This window comes from Pygocentrus nattereri, chromosome 14 (assembly GCF_015220715.1).
Source record: "Pygocentrus nattereri isolate fPygNat1 chromosome 14, fPygNat1.pri, whole genome shotgun sequence".
Classification (NCBI taxonomy): domain Eukaryota; kingdom Metazoa; phylum Chordata; class Actinopteri; order Characiformes; family Serrasalmidae; genus Pygocentrus; species Pygocentrus nattereri.
The window spans coordinates 32,209,387-32,229,196 of NC_051224.1; the positions used below are offsets into that span (position 1 = coordinate 32,209,387).

General features: G+C 40.2%; 1 protein-coding gene across 1 annotated transcript; it reads right to left on the reverse strand.

Annotated features, from left to right (window-relative positions):
- Positions 1 to 2,245: 2,245 nt before the first annotated feature.
- Positions 2,246 to 18,709, reverse strand: LOC108434520 (neuronal acetylcholine receptor subunit alpha-9-II). The gene is made up of 8 exons (XM_017709719.2): positions 18,689 to 18,709; positions 16,012 to 16,063; positions 14,927 to 15,052; positions 13,162 to 13,307; positions 8,207 to 8,361; positions 6,518 to 6,698; positions 5,121 to 5,472; positions 2,246 to 3,053 (listed from the first exon to the last, which is right to left on the reverse strand). Exons 1-8 carry the CDS (start codon positions 18,707 to 18,709, stop codon positions 2,314 to 2,316), a joined length of 1,773 nt encoding a protein of 590 aa, XP_017565208.1. The 3' UTR covers positions 2,246 to 2,313.
- Between the last annotated feature and the right edge of the window lie 1,101 nt (positions 18,710 to 19,810).

Consider the following 19,810-nt stretch of genomic DNA (forward strand, 5'->3'; position numbering starts at 1 on the left):
ACCACATTTGCAAGCCAATCACATCATAAAGAATCCAAGAAAGCCTTTTTTATTGTAGTTGCAAAATATAAGTGGAAATAACAGCCATTGTGTTCCTAATATCCTGACCCCTTACTCAGCTATTAATGTTTCTTCTTGTAATTATATGCTAAAGCTCTAGAAGAGCTTTATGAAAGCCACATTAATCCTTCTCAAAGGCACCCGGCACCCGCTGCTCTTAATCTACAGTTCTTTAGAATTACAGTGCCAGCCAGCAACGTCTGCAGCTGCCCAGTTTTTGCTAACAGTGGCAAAGACAGTCAACGTGAATTGCCACAAACCTACCAATTAGAATACAGAAAGGTGACAAATACAAACAAACAAAAAAACACAGAATCAGGTACTGGAGCATCTGTGGTGTTCGTGTGTAGCAGGAGACACAGGCAGGAGGTCCGAGGTGGCTGATGGGTCTGAGCCGGAGCACAGAGGTACATTAGGCTGCATAATTCATGCTCATATTGGCTTACCCCTCCTGGGCCCGTCATTAACAATGCAGCACTTTTGATTTCAGTACAAATATAATTAGTATGTGCACAAAGAGTCCGGTTTCAGACCCAGCTATCTGATATGCGCCAGGTGTCCTGCTTATAGATCTGTGTGCGTATCTGTTGGGTCTGTATAATTCAAGGATAATTAAGATATCTTTTCCTTTTTGCGCTTGACACATATTGCTTGGTCAAGAACACTGCTTGGCCAAAAGTATGTGGACACCACTCGTAATTGTTGAGTTTGGGTGTTTCTGCCACACCTATTGCCAACAGGTGCATAAAATCAAGCACATAGCCATGCAATTTCCATAGACAAACAATGGCCACAGAATGGGTTATACTTTAGAGCTCAGTGACTTTAAACATGGCACAATCATAGGAGGCCACAAGTAAGTTAATGAAAGTTCTGCCCTGCTAGATCTGCCCTGGTCAACTGTAAGTGCTTTCGGATGGAGAAAATGGAGCAACAACAGCTCAGCCCTCCCAGAGAAGTGGAAGACTAGGCAAACTCACTGAGCAGAGCCTTACATTAAAAGTCTGTCCTATCTTGCATCAATCATTACAGAGTTTCAAGCTGCCTCAGGAAGCAATATCAGCACAATAACTGTTCCTCAGAAGCTTCTTGAGATGGGTTTCCAAACGGCTGCATGCAAGCCTGAGATCACTATGTGCAGTTGTCAAGCTTCACTTGAATCAGGGGTGGGGGGAGGTGGAGGAGAATGGGATGCCCAACATCCAACAAGCTCATATAGGTGTGATAATCTGGTGTCCACATACTTTAGGCCATAAAGTGTACATGAAGATTTCTGTTATCCTCTGTCCCACAGAAATATGTGGTATATATGCTCGCTGTCCACTTTATTAAAAACAACCACACACTGGCCTCTTTATTAAAATACCTACCTTATACTACCACTCACTGGTCACTTTATTAGAAAGGGGACTCTGGCCTGCAGCTGCTAAAATATACTAAATGAGTGTGTTCTTTTATATAGCACAACTACAGACTGTACCCATCAGTTGCTGCACAGTTGTTTGTTAAGGGCTTACTATGCCCACTATGTTAGTGTCTGACCACAGGACTATTGGTAACAAGATATTATTTGAGTGGTTGAACATGGTCAGTGAATGGTATGATATGGTATGTTATGGCTAGGTATGGCATGGTATGTTATGCATGGCATTGTGGCATGTGAGGCAGGTGGAAATGAATCACCTACAGCAGTGTTCCCACAGGTCACGGTCACTGCAAAGCTGAGAGTGGTCCAGCACTCAGAAATATCCAACCAAGAGTGGCTCTTTGGTCAGACAATGACCACGGATGAAGATCTAGAGGATGGCTAATATTGAGCATCAATAGATGGGCTACACTCTGTAACTGTAAACCAGCAAGGTGAATATGGTAAACATTTCTAATAAAGTGGCCAATGACTGTATATTCACTGTACATATAATATACCTCAAACTGACAGCACTACCACTTATATAAGCATGATAAACCATTAAAAAATCGCTGTTGCCAGAAGAAAATCTTATATTTCCAAAATGGTAATTTTACAGGAGTCAGTGGAACCAAACATTTTTCCAGGTGATTTTGGGTCATTTCTTTTGGTCCATTCATCATGAATTTTACACACAATGTAAAGGGCAATAGGTATTTTCAAATTATGTCAAAAACTAAAAAACGACAAAAATGGAGATACAAGGTTTTCCTCCGACAGCAGCGAAATGTAACCTAAAACACACAATTAAGGTGCTAATGCAATGTCATGTCATCGCTTGGTTGTCATGGAGACTTTCCAATGATGAGGATGCTCATGAGGAAGACCATGATGAAGAAGATCCACATGAAAAATCTGTCCATCACCTTGGCCACCTTCTTCCATTCCGCCACCTTCATACACGTTGATCTCTGCTCCCGGAAGCAGTTTGCAATGTACTCTACGTTACTGACCAATTTGGAGTCACCCCTGAAGAGCCCAAGAACATCACCGCTACTACGCTGGCCGCAGAATATGCAGAGGTCAAAGGTGAGAGCTGTAGGGGGTTGCTTCTCATCGTCAGGACAACAAGAAGACGCAGCGTCTTTCAAAACAGCATCATTCAGAAAACTCTCCTGCTTCCCTGAAGTCTGAGAGAAAAGGGCAGAAATCCGGATCTGATCCCCAGAGATGGAGGGTTGCATCTGTGGTTGAGGACCATGACGACTGGGATTTAGACCTCCAGGGCCTGGAGGTTCCTTCAGCTTCCCGTTGGGCTGCAGGTGCTGCAGGCTTCTCTGGTATTGGTTCTGATGAGGCTTCAGGCTGTAATGCTCCTCCATGTCTTCGCTGTGTCTCAGCGGTGAGGCACAGTTCTCTCCGATCTCATAAACAAAGAAGATCTTGCTCATGTAGTCGATGATGAGGACTTTGGCCCACTGCGGCACGGGTTTGGCTTCAGCACCACAGAAATGGATGTTCATGATGAAGATGGTCAGAGCGGTGGAAGCTGTGATCATAGTCATCGTCGCAATGTAGTACTTACCTGAAATAGCAGAGCAATGTGATTGAAATCGTTCAGCAGTTTTCCAGCAGGTATAGAGACTGAATCATAGGAAGTGTACAACTCTTTAGTGAGTCATTTATTTGATTTTCTTAGTGAATCACTGGCAAAAGACATAATCTGACTCATTCTAACTTCTGACTCATTCTAGCCCAAGCCATTTACCCCCTTGCCCCTACCACTTAGCCCTTAGCCCTCTGTTTTGGGCGTTCACGTCTAGGGTTAGGGTGTCCTAATTTTTGTTGAAATAGAAGGGTAGGGAAAAATCTCCAAACGGAGGTTTTTCAGAGGCACACTCTAAACAGTGTTATGAGAAAAGCCAGCAAGATGGCTGAGCGATCGACCAAAGAAACCCACAATTGTAAATATTTTCACCATTATAAAATACCATTGTATTTATCTTAGTTTAATGTCATTTCAATGTATTATGGTCATTTTCTTCACAACAAGCATAAAAAATCACTAAAACTATGCTAATGTCTTGGTAGCTAGCTAGCTAATTTTCCTGTTCCAGCAGTATTGATGCCTGAAGCACCAGAATGTAACTTCTGCATCACTTAAGGTGGAATGTGAAATTTCGAACAAGAATAGCCGGCTTCAGCTTCCTATCACCAATGAATCAGTGGTGGGCGATAATAAATAATTGTCTTATGTCCCTCTTTGAAAGCATATCTTACCCTAAATGTAACTAAAGCCCATCAGTGACGTTGCTGAACCTTTCTCTTCTAACATATCACTGAAGTCAGACCGGGTCACCTACAGAGCACTGCTAGTAGCCTGTCAATGAAGTAATGTTCTTTTTTATTTGAGGGTCCCGTTTCATAGGGCAAGACTTCAACAACTATCCTTTGTAACTCTGTTCCAAGGAGTTAGGATGACACTCAGAAACTAGGGGTAGGGTTAAAAAGAAGAAACGGGATTGGGCCTTAATTCACACAATTCCCCTTTACAGCACATGTAGTTGATCAGAATATGTGTAGTGTCCAAAGTTTGTTTCTGTAGTTTCACACTGGAGCTAATGTACAGTATTGTTGCAAAAGTCAGAGACAATCCTTCACCTGATTCATTTTTCAGGAGATATTTTTTGAGAAGATTTGATATTTATGGAAATGGAGAGGAAAAAGAGGAATTTTCAAAAAATGCGACTCGTGACAACCATGCAAAACCTGGTAGACCACCAGATACATTCTTTCATCTTTGAGAAGAGAGGAGAAAATCAAGCTCCACTTTTGCTTCATATCTGAAAAAAATATTTATTTCTGACCCTCCATCCACTGTGAAAAGACAACTCAATGCTGGGGGTCTGAAAAGATGTGTAGCTATCGAGAAGCCCTCACTGAGAAATCAGACAAAAAAAGAAGAAATCAAACAAAGAAGCTTCTGGTGTTCTAAGAACAATGACCAACCCAGAGTCCAGACTTCAATTCAAGATCACTGAATGTGTTTGGGATTATTCAGATTGTGAAAAAGAGGAAATGCAACCAACTTCTAAGACTGAACTTTGGAGGTGTGGACAAATATCTCTGCAGATTCCTTTGAAAAGCTAAGAGTAAGTGTCCTGGAAAAAATGGAAGCTGTAGTAAAAGCAAAAAAGAAAAAGGGTGAACACACTAATAAAAAAACTTGATATTGTATTTAGTTGTTGAGGCTCCTGTGTTATTTTCTGTTAATTATATGCTTTGGATTTGCTTATGTGCCAATATCCAATATTTTCTTCTTATAAGAATCATATTGTTCTTATAATCATATTGTTGTATGATACATGCAGTCGCTTACAGCCCCTGATCCACCAGAGAGCCCTGGGTATGTACTTTTAACAACTCAGTTAGGATTGCTTTTGATATTTTCCTCTTTTTATATATATATACAGTAGATATATTCTAAATAGATATATTTTATCTATAAACAGTAATAGCAATCATGAAGCCCAACTCTGGTCTACTTTTATCCATTTCTATAGATAACAGCCTATATTTACTTTCAGAAACTAGCTTCCTAGCTCCAGTGCAGGACTCAAAAAGCAAACTTTGGGGAAATAGTGTCACCCACCTATAAGTGGCACACTCTCAGACGGAGGCATGCTCTCAGCCACCACCAGCTGGAAGACAGTAAGGGCCAGCAGCACAGTGACCCCAAGAGAAACCTTTTCCCCAGAGTCTGCTGGCAGGTAGAAGCCCAGTGGTGCCAGGAAGGAGATGAGGAAGCAGGGCAGCAGCAGGTTGAAGATGTAGAAGGAGGAGCGGCGCTTCAGCAGCACCGTGTACGTGATGTCCGGGTATGGGTCTGAGCAGCAGCCGTACATAATCACGTTCTTGGTGGCAGGCATGCCGTGACACTCCCACTCCACGTTCTCCACGAAGTCGGACAGGTCACCGCTGTCCATCGCCATGGTGATGTCTACCTGAGGGAGCGGGTCAGGTGAAAGGTGAAGATGTTAAGCTCAGATCTAAAGAAGTAGTTCAGCCAAGTAAAACTAAAGAGACAAGGAACTTAGCACTTAACGCTAAACAAATATATTCACTTTTCTCCTAATATAGTAGTAACTTAAAAATGTAATGTAACATCTGTTACTGTAACATGAAAATGTAACATTTGTTAATGTAACTAAAAATGTTAAGTAACATCTGTTAACTTTAAAAACATAATGTAACATCAGTTGATGTACCATGATAATGTTATGTAACATCTGGTAATGTAACGTAAAAATGTAATGTAACATTTGTTAATGTAACTGAAAAATATACATAACTGTTAACATAACTTAAAAATTGTAATGTAACATCTGTACATGTGACATGAAAATGTTATGTAACATCTGTTAACTTAAAAATCATAACATAACATCTGAGCAAAAATGATAATGGAACATCTGTTAATGTAGTGTAAAAAATGTAATGTAGCATCTGTTAACATATCTTTAAAAATGTAATGTAACATGAAATATAACATTTGTTATTGTAACTTCAAAACATAATGTAACACCTGGTCATGTAACTTAAAAAATATGTAACATCTGTTCATGTGACCTAAAAAATGTAATGTAACAATGAGATCAGGAACGTATAATTTAAAATGCTAATCATATGCACTCAATTTTTGCCTTATGTAGTAATTCAGTATGATTCAATATGTACCACTTAGCAGTGTGCAAACTGCATGCCTAAATCATGGCTAGCCTTCGATAGACTTACAGACTTCCCTTTGGAGTTCTGTATAACATACTGTACTATACATACAAAGTCCTCTATAAACAGCAGGAGGCGCCATCTGGTCCATTTTTATAGATAACTAATTTTTGGGGTATTTGCTTCCATTACTTTTTAGCCACATTAGCCCCGTAGCCCCAGTGCAAAACTGATATTTGCTGCAAATTCAAGTCATTATAAAAGGACACCGCATTCACGAAGACATGCATGGTACTTGTTGTACTATTAATTCAGGTGTACCTGATTGCCGTTGTAGGTCCAGGATCCGAAGGTGAGGTTGCACTGCTGGCTGTCAAAGGGAAAATAAGAGACATCCACCACACATGAGCTTTTTGTGATGGCTGGAGCATCCCAGGTAATTTCCCCCGTGTAGCGCAACACCACATTAGTGTCCACTGGCTCAGAGAGGTCGTCATCAGCCCTACATGAACACAAGCCATAAGAAAACCTCAGACATTATATCTTTATGGGTAAACATTTACTATCTGTTACTGTAATTTTATAATTGTACTGTAACATCTGTTAATGTAACTTTAAAAATGTAATGTAAGACCTTTAAATCTAACTTAAAAATGTAAGATAACATATAAAGTAACATCTGTTAATGTAAATTAAAAATGTAATGTAACATCTGCTCATGTGATTTAAAATTGTAATATAACATCTGTTAATGTAATTTAAAAAGGTAATGTAACATCTGCTCATGTGATTTAAAATTGTAATATAACATCTGTTAATGTAATTTAAAAAGGTAATGTAAGACCTTTAAATCTAACTTAAAAAGGCAATATATAAAGTAACGTCTGTTAATGTAATTTAAAAAGGTCATGTAACATCTGCTCATGTGATTTAAAATTGTAATATAACATCTGTTAATGTAATTTAAAAAGGTAATGTAACATCTCTCAATGTATATTAAAAAGGTAATGTAACATCTGCTAATGTAACAAAAATGCAATGTAACATCTGTTAATCTAACTAAAAAAGTAATGTAACAGCTGTTAATCTAACTAAAAAAGTAGTGTAACAGCTGTTAATCTATCTAAAAAAGTAGTGTAACATCTGTTAATCTAACTAAAAAAGTAATGTAACAGCTGTTAATCTAACTAAAAAAGTAATGTAACAACTGTTAATCTAACTTTAAAAGTAATGTAACAGCTGTTAATCTAACTAAAAAAGTAATGTAACAGCTGTTAATCTAACTAAAAAAGTAATGTAGCTTCTGTCAACATAACTTCAGAAAAAGAATGTAACATCATTCATGCACCCTCTTCCTCACCTCTTTTTTGCACTGTCTATTCATCATTCATCAACTCCAGTGTTACTACTCTAGCCCAAATGCCCAGTTGTGTTTGTGTGTGCTATAGGATAAGGATACAAACATAAGGCAGCATACAGCGCTGTACAAAATTTACAGACCAATCATTTTTTTAACTTCCATGACCAAAAAGTAATTAAGTTTTTAGCATCAGTGGAAAAAAGCAGAAAACATATTTCACACAAGGCCTCAGCTAGAAAATATAATATAATATCAATCATCAATGTAATTTATTTTAGTATTTAGTGTGTCCATTCTTTGCCTTTATTATAGCTTCCTTTCTTTTCAGGAGACTCTCTTCCAGCTTTGTGAAGAAATCTGCAGCGACATTTTTCCACATTCCAAAAGTTCATTCTTAGAGGTTCAGTCTGGAAATGTGTAACAAAGCTTTGGGCTTCCAGTGGGTTAATAATATTGTATTAGTACATAGTTATTACACAGTCAGAATTATACAGTCATTCAAAATGTCTTAATAAGCTGGATAACTTAAGCTGAAGGTGAGCACTGTCCTCTCAGACAGGCTTGACTGTTGGCTCATCTGGTTTGATGAGAACTCCTGCTTTGTGTAGCACACCCTAGTTCAGCATGTATGTGTGAACGTACTGGCGTACTTGTTATACAGCACTAGATCTGGTCTCCACACCAGGCTGCTGGGGATGCGAATGACCTCCAGACCATCGTATTCTTCTTTATCCCACTTCAAATACGCGTCATACCATGTCTGCCTGATCCACAGGTATGCTATCAGCACCTGGTTCCGCTCATCCTGTACAGGTACCAACAAACACAATACACTTAATACATTCTGACTGGACACTTTATCAGAAAAATCTGCATTGCAGCTCCACCTTGCTGCTGTATAGTCAGAGACTGTAGCCCATCTATTGATGCAGCTTTTGTTGGCCTTCTTCTAGCTCCTCATCAACGGTGGGCATTTTCAAGTGGAGGACCCCCTTCAACCTAGCAGTGACACTGACATGTGTGTACTCTCATATTAACGCTATACACTCTACCACGTCAGGGGCACTGTTGTGCTGAGAACGGTCCACCACCCAAACAACACCTGGTCCTGTGGTCAAAAATACTGACCAATGATGAATGAGGTCTAGGGGGCCTGATCAATTGTGCAGAAGCAAAATTGTTCTGGAAATAAACTGTTCTAGAAATCCAAGCCCAAATTGGCTCAACAAAACAGTGAATTTTAGGTTTGGGTAGTATTTTATTTTCTTATGGCATTTTTTATGTCATATTGTCATCGTAGATTTTATTTCAAAGGATTTATGCCTTGCATAAATAAAACTCTTGCACATTCTTTCTATTCATATTATTTTATTATGTCATTAAGAACAATTTTGGTAGAAAAGCTAACTCAGACATAGCTTGTCTCATCTCCTCTGCTGCACCTACAACCATGCAGGTGGAGGAAGGCCAAGGAATATAGCCAGAATGACCCCAAAAAGGATATGTGTGGACACTTTAGATATAGTTAGCTACAAGGAGAAGCTTCAAGTTCACAAAATAGGGCCCCTATGGACCCTCACAGAGCAGGTACTATTTGGGTGGTGGATCATTCTCAACACTGACATGGTGGTGGTGTGTTAGTGTGTGTTGTTTCCTCGTACGAGATGTACGTAGATGTAAAGTCAGAGATGATAGCTGTTGATCTGCTGCTGTACAGTTTGTGTTGGTCATCCTCTAGTCCTTCATCAGTGGACACAGAACTCTGCCCAAGGGCACTCTAGGCTGGATATTTTTGGTTGGTGGACTATTCTCAGTCCAGCAGTGACACTAAGATGTTTACAAACTCCAGCAGCACTGCTGTGTCTGATCCACTCAGACCAGCACAACACACTAAAAAGTTCACCTATATAGTAAGTAGAGCTGATATGATGGACTATGAGTGTAGAAACATTAGGTGTACATAATGAAGTGGCTGGTCGGTGCATATAAAGTACAAAAGTACAAGGTAGGTGCTTCTAATAAAGTGGACAGAGAGTGTACACTCACACCTGTGACACCTCAGGTCTCAGCTAGGATCAAGTGTGTATTTGTTTACCAGTTTACTGACACAAGTACACGCTGTCTCTCACAAATATACACATTCACTCTCTCTCTCTCTCTCTTTCTCTCTCTCTCTTTCGCTCTCTCTCCCTCTGTTTCTCACACATATACACACAGTAGTTTCAGTGCCTTTATATAATAGCAAAGCATCATAGTGAGATCAGTGGGTCAGTGAAACCCAGCCCAGTCTGGCTGGTCAGCACAAGACACACAGCTAAAGTAATCAGATCTTAGATATTTACAAGGACTATGTTATCATCTATTTACATCTTCTTCTTCTTTCGGCTGCTCCATTTAGGGGTCGCCACAGCGGATCATCTGCCTCCATCTTCCCTATCCATTGCCTCCTCTACTTTCACACCAACCATCTCCATGTCCACCTTCACTACATCCATAAACCTTCTCTGAGGTCTACCTCTTCTCCTTCTACCTGGTAGCTCCATCTCCAACATTCTTTGCCCAATATATCCACTATTCCTCCTCAAGACATGTCCAAACAATCTCAACCTGGCCTCTCTGGCTTTATCTCCAAACTGCTCCACCGTCACTGTCCCTCTGATCTGCTCATTTCTAATCTTGTCCAGCCTTGTCACTCCCAACGAAAATCTCAGCATCTTCATCTCCGCCACCTCCAGCTCAGCCTCCTGTCTTTTAGACAGAGCCACAGTCTCCAAACCATATATCATAGCAGGACACACTACTGTCTTGTAAACCTTCCCTTTCACTCTTGCTGCTATCCTTCTGTCACACATCAGCCCTGACACCCGTCTCCACCCACTCCATCCTGCCTGCACCCTCTTCCTCACCTCTTTTTTGCACTGTCCATTGCTCTGGATGGTTGACCCAAGATGTTTGAAGTCATCCACCTTTACGACCTCTACTCCTTGCATCTTTACCTTTCCACCTGCCTCCCTCTCATTCACACACATGTATTCTGTCTCATCTCTACTGACCTTCATTCCTCTCCTCTCCAGTGCAAACCTCCACCTCTCCAGATTCTCTTCCACCTGCTCTCTACTCTCACCACAGATTACAATGTCATCTGCAAACATCATGGTCCATGGAGCCTCCTGCCTGACCTCATCTGTCAACCTGTCCATCACCATTGCAAACAAGAAGGGGTTTAAAGCTGATCCCTGATGTAACCCTACCTTCACCTTGAAACCATTTGTCACTCCAACTGCACACCTCACCACTGTCTCACTATCCTCATACATGTCCTGCACCACCCTAACATACTTTTCAGCTACACCTGACTTCCTCATACAGTACCACAGCTCCTGTCTTGGCACCCTATCATATGCCTTCTCTAGATCCACAAAGACACAATGTAGCTCCTTCTGACCTTCTCTGTACTTCTCTACCAACACTCTGAACGCAAAAAATTGCATCTGTGGTGCTCTTTCTGGGCATGAAACCAAACTGCTGCTCACTGATCTGAACCTCTCGCCTTAGCCTTGCTTCAACAACTCTTTCCCATACCTTCATGGTGCGGCTCATCAACTTTATACCTCTGTAGTTACTGCAGCTCTGCACATCACCCTTGTTCTTAAAAATGGGGACCAGTACACTGCTTCTCCACTCATCAGGCATCCTCTCACTCTCCAGGATTTTGTTAAACAACCTGGTTAAAAAGTCCACTGCCTTCTCTCCTAAACATCTCCATACCTCCACAGGTATGTCATCTGGAACAACTGCCTTTCCATTCTTCATCCTTTTTAAAGCTGCCCTCACTTCCACCTTACCAGTTCTCTGCACTTCCTGATCCACTATCTCTCCCCCCGTTGTCCTCATCTCTCTCTCATTTTCCTCATTCATTAGTTCTTCAAAGTACTCCTTCCATCTACTCAACACTCTCTGTTCACTCACTAGTACATTTCCCTCTCTATCCTTTATCAGCCTAACCTGCTGTACATCCTTTCCAGCTCTATCTCTCTGTTTAGCAAAACGATACAAGTCCTTTACTCCTTCTTTACTGTCCAGCCTCTCATACAGCTCATCATAGGCCTGAGCCTTTGCCTTTGCCACCATTCTTTTTGCTCTCCTGCTAAGGATATAATCCACCTGTGTGCACCTCCCTCCACTCTTGTATGTCACCCTGTGTTCTTCCCTCTTCTGAAAATATGTGTTCACCACAGCCATTTCCATTCTCTTTGCAAAATCTACAATCATCTGACCTTCCGCATTTCTGTCTTTCACACCATACATACCCAGCACCTCTTCATCCCCTCTGTTCCCTTCACCAACATGTCCATTGAAGTCTGCACCAATCACCAATCTCTCCTCTCTAGGGACACAGTCTACCACTTCATCCATTTTACTCCAACATTCCTCTTTCTCCTCTAACTGACAACCAACCTGTGGTGCATATGAACTGACCACATTCAAAATCACACCAGCAACCTCCAACTTCAGGCTCATGATCCTGTCTGACACTCTCTTTACATCCAGAACACTTTTCCCAAGCTGTTCCTTTAGGATTATCCCTACTCCATTTCTCTTCCTGTCTGCACCATGATAGAACAGTTTGAATCCACCTCCAATGTTCCTGGCCTTGCTTCCTTTCCATCTGGTCTCCTGGACACACAGAATATCTACCGAGGTTTAGGCTGTAGGCAGAGCCTGATTTAAGCCACACCTCTGCATTTTAGAGTAGGAAGTGAGATTGCATCCCTGTCCCTCATGGCCACATGGTGAGCAGTTAGATCCCATTGTTATTAAGTAAAAGGATCCAAAAGTCTGAAAATCAGTGTGTAACATTAGGAATTGTCACTACCGAAACATATCATTACTGCAGTTAGATCAACTTTTTTGTGTTTTCATGAAAAACACTATGATTTTATGTGTGTACAACTGTTTGAAACTGTGTTTACTGGTCATTAACGGCTAGCGCTTTTGAGTTCTGCTCACGACTGAAACAATCCCTATCAAAACACACTGGGTTTTGCTCTACAGCTCTATCTTAAATGCATACATTTACAGACTACATCATAAATTTAACTAACACAATTTGTTGGAATTTTATGGCAAAGCATTCAATATATATTAGAGCCTCTGACTTTGGCTATTATTGGAGGAGCCTGTTAGCCTGATAGCTATTTGCTAGGCTAGCTGCTGAACTATAATCTTGGATAAGGTGTATTTAGTACTGTTTTGGGCCATTTCCTCAATTTCAATGATGAACACAAATGCTAACAGCAACCTCTTGTGGAGAATCTTCAGGCTACACAGATTCTACAGGTTGAGTGAGTGACAAAACAAGGTCAATGAGGTTCATCACATGTAAAAAATAAAAATTGGTGCTCTTTATATATATCTAATTTATATGTTGTATCTGAATATTTCTCCTAATATGTTACTCGTTGTAGTTTTTTGAGTTGCCATTAATTTATGATCTACATGGTAGTAAAGCATGCATGCAGGTGTTAGTGTGTGTGTGTGTGTGTGTGTGTGTGTGTGTGTGTGTGTGTGTGTGTGTGTGTGTGTGCATGAACTGCGTACCCACCATGTCTTTAATTTGAGACAGTGTAATCTGCAGGGTGACGTTGAGGGTTTTGTCTGTATCCTCCACAGGCCGCAGGGCGTTGGAGTAATTCTCCATTAGATCATTCAACAGCTGCTGTGCGAAACGCCCTTGTGCCGAGTGAGATACTGTACACCACACATATATGCGCACACACCCCACGACCACACACATGCGTGCACACACACACACACACACACACACACACACACACACACACACTCCTTTTTAATCAATACTCATTTTTTGTTATTTTAAAGTTTATTAAGGCTATCTATAATAATTATCAGGGGCTACTATCTTTATTTATTACCAAGTTAATTGGTGAAAAATGAGCAGTTCAAATGTACCTTCCTAAGAAACTGGCAACGATTCATTTGCATGAAGGTAATGCATGATGATATTAATAATAACAAGCATTATTATCCAAAGAATAACTTGTATCACATAAATTGTAGCTTTATAAAATAGAGGGCAAAAACATTCTTTACTTTTAATGTAAGTCAATGTAAAAATGATCCATTCTAAGCCGTTTTGGAGCATTTCTATTGGTCCATTCATAATGAAATTTTCACCGCACAGAAGAGCAGCTGCTGTGCTCAAAAAAGTCTAAAAATAAACCTCACTATTAATTTATTTACTTCTAGTGACAATATTTTAAGATTTTCTTACTGCTCTCTTAAAGTCTGATAGATCTATTTATATGGAGTTTTAGCCACATAGGGTTTCAAGATATTTTAGATATTTTTAATTGTCATTTTAAATGATAACAAATTTATCTTTTTTATAGTAAAAGACTTTGGAAGTGTTTTTTTTTACCCATTAAAGCTTTGATTACTTTACTGTCAAAATATATGGTTGATTACATGATGAGTAATATAACTGATACTGACAGCCTGTCTCAATATACAGTCATGTGGGTGAAACTGGTCAAATATTTTGGTTATTTTCTAAGTGAAAATTAGTTATCATATCATCTACAGAGAAAACACTTCTTTTATTTCTTACATCGAACAAATAAAACATAAAATCTTACCTGTGCAAAAGTTATGGAGCATTTTATTCTGTATATTTTCATTTTTATGTTTAACTGAGTAAATAAATAGAAAGTGTGCACTAAGATTTGCAGAACAATGAGGTGTTTAAGGTTATTTCCTATAAAGGTTGTATTCATTTATTATGTAATAACAGGTCCTAATAAACAGCAACTTAATCACTAACTAATAGTTTGTTTATGACTGTTCATAAATACATGACTGTTACATAAGCATTAATAAATGATATCATTTGAATGATTAACCATTTACTTAGTGACATATGAATAATCAATAATTATTCAGAACTGCACATTTTAATCAATTATTATAGCTTGTTAGTAATGACTTAACTATTTCATACCCATAACTCAAATCATGTACCATTTTCTAATATACAACTATTCCTTGTTCACTTATTTTAACATAAAAAATCAACTAACTTGATCAGGAGTGTTGACATTTTTGCATAGGACTGTAAATACAATAAATAAATAATTAACAAAAAATAAATGCAGAAAACCCACACACAAAATTACGAAACAAAACAATAAAATAAACAAAAACAGGGCCCAAGGCAGCTTATATAGTAGAAACAGATGTCACTTAAACCCCATAACTTACAGAATAAAAGAAAAAAATGCTATTTCTTTCAGCTGTTATAACATATCTATGCTTGAAGATGTGTAATCAGGCTTATAATAAACTCTTACCCTCCCAAAACAGCATCCCAAAGCAGACAGCCAGCAGCGTCCCGTGCATGTCCCAGGGAGGAAGATTCACATTGATGCAGTAAAAAGAACTGGAGTGGCCTGATGCTTCATCCAACCCACACTCCGCTGTTCAACCCCAATTAAACCTGAGTGAGAGAGAGAGCGCCAGCGTCTTCTTGCTCCCTCAACCGCTACACTAAATGTTTCTTGGCAGACCGGCCGCCGATCGCCCTCCTGCACTCAGACGGGGCAACAAGACCCCATACTATCACGTATCACCCCAGGGTGAAACCGGACGCGCACATGGCCTCATCGAGCCGGGTAGGTGATCAGCTGTCAGTCAGCAGCAGAGCAGGTGGGCGAGTAATGGAGATGATGAGATACAATGAGCAGCATTGCCTGTCAACAGTACTGTAAAAAGTGATGCACTGAGTTGGCTTGTTTTAATTGTCCTTTGCACATGAATAAAATACATCACATCTAAGCAATTACAGCCAAGGCCAAAGTGCGACTTGTTTTCAGATCGGGAGTTAAGTTATGCAGATGAGCCCCACAATGACATTTTGTCAATCAACGTAACATCATCTTCATTTCTTTCATTTACTGTATATATGCTGTACTGAGATAATCAAGGTGGCTAGCTATAACAGGAAAACCAAAGGCTTTTATCTTAAACATGACAATCATAGTCAACATGCTAAAAACTAAGGTGACGTAAGTAAGTTTAGGTTGGCATTTCTCACTACCCACTTGCTCGGATATGTCCTCATCCTGCTCACGTAGAGTTATCATTTATGTCAGTTGTCCATCTTCACATGATTCATCCATGAAAACGGCTGTTCTAGTAATGCAAAAAAGTACTGAACTGCCTGTTAAATTTGATCTGCTAATCTCTGATCAACTGATCAAGATTAGCATCTTGTTTGAATTCCTGTTCTACCTTAAACAGTGCATCAGTTACATGCTAGCGCCCATACAGGCATCTGAGTTTAACTGCTACATCATTTAAGATGGAACAGGAAAGAAGAGTAAGAAGCTAACTTCAGCTTCCCCTTATCTTTATCCACTGTACAAGACTCGGTTACATTCAGCAAACTTCAGCTGCACCAGTTGAGGTGGCGGGGGCCACTGGGTCCCCTAAATCACAACAGATATACACTCACTGAGCACTTATATGGGATTTGGCCTCCATTTGCTCTCAAAAGAGCTTCAGTTGTTCATGCCATGATCGATGGTGTCAGATTCCACAAGGTGTTGGAAACATTCCTTTGAGATTCTGATCCGTGTTGACGTGATTGCATCATGTAGTTCCTACAGATTTTACGAGAGCACCTTAATGCCGTCCTGCCACATCCGAAAGACGTTCTATTGGATTTAGATCTGGTGACTGGGAAGGCCGCTGAAGAACATTAAACAGATTTTCACGTTCATACAAACAGACAGAGACGACTTTTGCTTTGTATGTTGTGGCCATGAAGGGATGGATGCACATGGTCAGCAACAATACTCAAATAGGCTGTGGCATTCAAGTGATGATTCATAGGTATTAACAACGTGTGCCAAGAAAACATTCTCCACACCATTACACTACCTCCACCACCCTGGACGGTTGAGGCAAGGCAGGTTGTGTTCATGGATTTATGCTTTTGGTGCCAAATTCTGACCCTACCATCTGTGTGCCTCAGCAGAAATTGAGATTGATCAGACTAGACTATGTTTTTCCAGTCTTCAACTGTCCAGTTTTGGTGCCCACAGCAGCCTTAGCTTTTTGTTCTTGGCTGACAGAAGTGGGATCCAACAGGGTCTTCTGCTGTTGTAGCCCATCCACCTCAAGGTTTGACGTGTTGTGCATTCTCCAGTGCTAATCTGCTCACTATAATGGTACAGAGTGGTTATTTGAGTTAATATAGCCTTTGTGTCAGCTTAATCCAGTCTGGCCATTCTCCACTAACCTTTCATTAACGAGGCATTTCCGTCCACAGAACTGCTGCTCAGTGAATGTTTTTTTCTTTGTTATACCATTCTGAGTAAAATCCCAGGAGATCAGCAGTTATAGAAATGCTCAAACCAGCCTGTCTGGCACCAACAATTTTCCATGATTAAAATCACTGAGATCACATTTTTTGGCTTGCAATATATGGAACTGTTGAAGTCAGAGGCCACCATTTGTTTCATCCTACAACTACCAGGAATAAACCAGAAAAGGCGTATTTAACAGAAAATTACACAAAAAGCCTCAACACCTAAATATAATAGTACATTTTCAGTATGTAATGTTCCACTGTGTTTTCAGGAGACTCTCTTGAAAGTTTGAGAGAAATTTTGAGAGGAATTGCTTTCTAAACAGACCAGATCAGTGGAGCTAAAGCTGTGATAAGCTGCTAACTGGCCTGACACCATAATGTACATATGCAAGACCAAAGCCATGAGAACCATTAACATCAAATGTTTATGTGAATTTGGCTGAAATTGGCCTCTGTCCACTGCAATGGTGGCCAAAAAAACAGCCACACAGACCTGAGACCTGCATCTGTACAAAAGAGGGGGGTACAAAACATTGTCCGTGTGAAACTAGAGAGAGCAGGTGCTTATTCAGCATGGGGGAAGCTTCACACCACACACAGACACCCACATACACCACCACATACTATAGTACTTTATTCTCTCTTCAACTCACAGACCTCCACGAGAACCACTCACACTAATACTACTGTTAGAATCTGTCTTGACATCTCTCTCTATCTCAAGTGAATGAGTACTATAAAAATAATAGGAGTAATTAGGCTGAACAAGAACAGGGCCATTCCTGAACATTTGGAGGCAATAAGCATCCTACTTGGCCTGCCCTAACTCTAGATATTAACCCTTTAGCTACCACTTTCTACCCCTGTATAGCATTAAGCTTAATAGTGGGAGAAAGAAAACAGAAAACCAGACAAAATAAGTTATCAGACAAAGTTGGTATCCATTTCTTACTGGGATTTTAGGCCTGCTTCTCTTTTTCTGCCTTTTAAGCTTTCATTTTCTCACCTCAAGATGGATCTGCCTCATTATCTTCTCTTTACTTTGGCTTCTGGTATGGCACTTCTCTAATTTGGGCATCTTTCAAGTTGCATGCTCCATTCGTTTCAGACCACAAGGGGGCACCATGCAAAGCAGCCACTTCATTAAGTGCACCTACTTGAATCTACACTCTTTGTACACTTATCAACTCCACTTATCATATACGAGCACTTTGTAGTTCTACAATTACAGACTGTAGTTCATCTGTTTCTCTGCACTATTTATTAGCCCACTTTTATGTTTTTATTCAATGGTCAGGACCCCCACAGGACTATTCTCAGCACTGCAGTGACAGTGGCGGGTTAGTGCGTGTTGCGCATCTCATAATAATGACCTATTATGTCATAATTATGATGTTGTTATTATTGTTATCATGTCTTATTATCTCATAATAATGACATAGTACCTCATAATGAAGTATCTTAAAATTCTGGCTTTCTAATTTGTATTATTTCTTATTTTTCTCATCATTATGAGATAGTAAGGAAGAAAACTTTTCTTCTTATTATGAGACATTATGTCATGATAGATGTGAAACCATAGTTAACTTACAATACAATAAAACTACAAACAATTAAAAAAAACATGTTATTTGACTAAACACCTGCATAAGACCATATAGTGTTCAAACATAAGCGTATGACTATATAGGGCTCTATGTCTCAAACATGGAGTGACTGTGAGCATAGGATCTCTCACCCGCACACGCTTGGCCACCATGATTACCACACACGCTGACGCAGTCATTAGAATCTCTCTTCACAAACTCGCACCTCGGCCTCCATGTGAAGCACACAGAGTGCTGCTAATCTCTCTCTCTCATGCACACACACACACACACACACACACACACACACACACACACACATACAAACACCCACAGGCCTCCATGAGGCCTCATGATTCTCTCAGTGTCTTACAGTGTTACTATAATTCATTGTTGTAGGATATACAGAGTACAGTGAAACCAATGCGGAAAATGAGCCTCAATCAATGAAGGATTACAATGCGAAAGATCACAAATAAATAAATAAACAAACATACACTGGCCATAGCTCATAACTCAGGGTGTGCTGAATGAACCATCTGCTGCTGTTTTCCTCTTCCGCCAATTACACACGGCTGACTGAACACACGACTCTAGCCAACTGCGGTTCAGAGTGACCTCACCTCCTCCACACGAAACCAACCACACACACTCGCATAGCCATGCTCATATCACTGTCTCATTACGAGCTAAAGCCTGGTTTAACTGAACTAACTCAAGCTTCCTATAGCTGAGGCCAAACTTTTACATAAGATGTACACTAAATGACCAAGGATGTGGACACTTGACCATCACACCAGTATAAGCTTGTTGGACATCCCGTTCCAAAACTATTAACTAAAATGAATTTGCCCACTCTTCACAGCTATGGCAGTCTCTGCTTTTCTGGGCAGCTTTCCATAAGATTTTGGAGTGTGCCTGTGGGAATTTGTGGCCATTTGTCAAAAGAGGATCTGTGAAGTCAGGCAGTGACGTTGGTTCAGAAAGCCTGGTTTGCAATCAGTGTTCCAGTTCTTCCCAAAGATGTTCAGTGGGGTTGAGGTCAGGGCTCTGCGCAGGCCACTGGAGTTCTTCCACAGCAAACTAGTCAAACCATGTTTTTATGGACCTCGCCTTGGGCACAGGGAAAGGGTCTTTCCCAAACTGCTGCGACAAAGTTGGAAGCATTTGACTGTTTAAAATGTCTTGGTATGCTGTAGCATTAATTCTACCCTTCAATGCAATGCAGAGCCCAAACCCTGAAAAACAGCACCAGTCCATTATCCTTCCTCTAC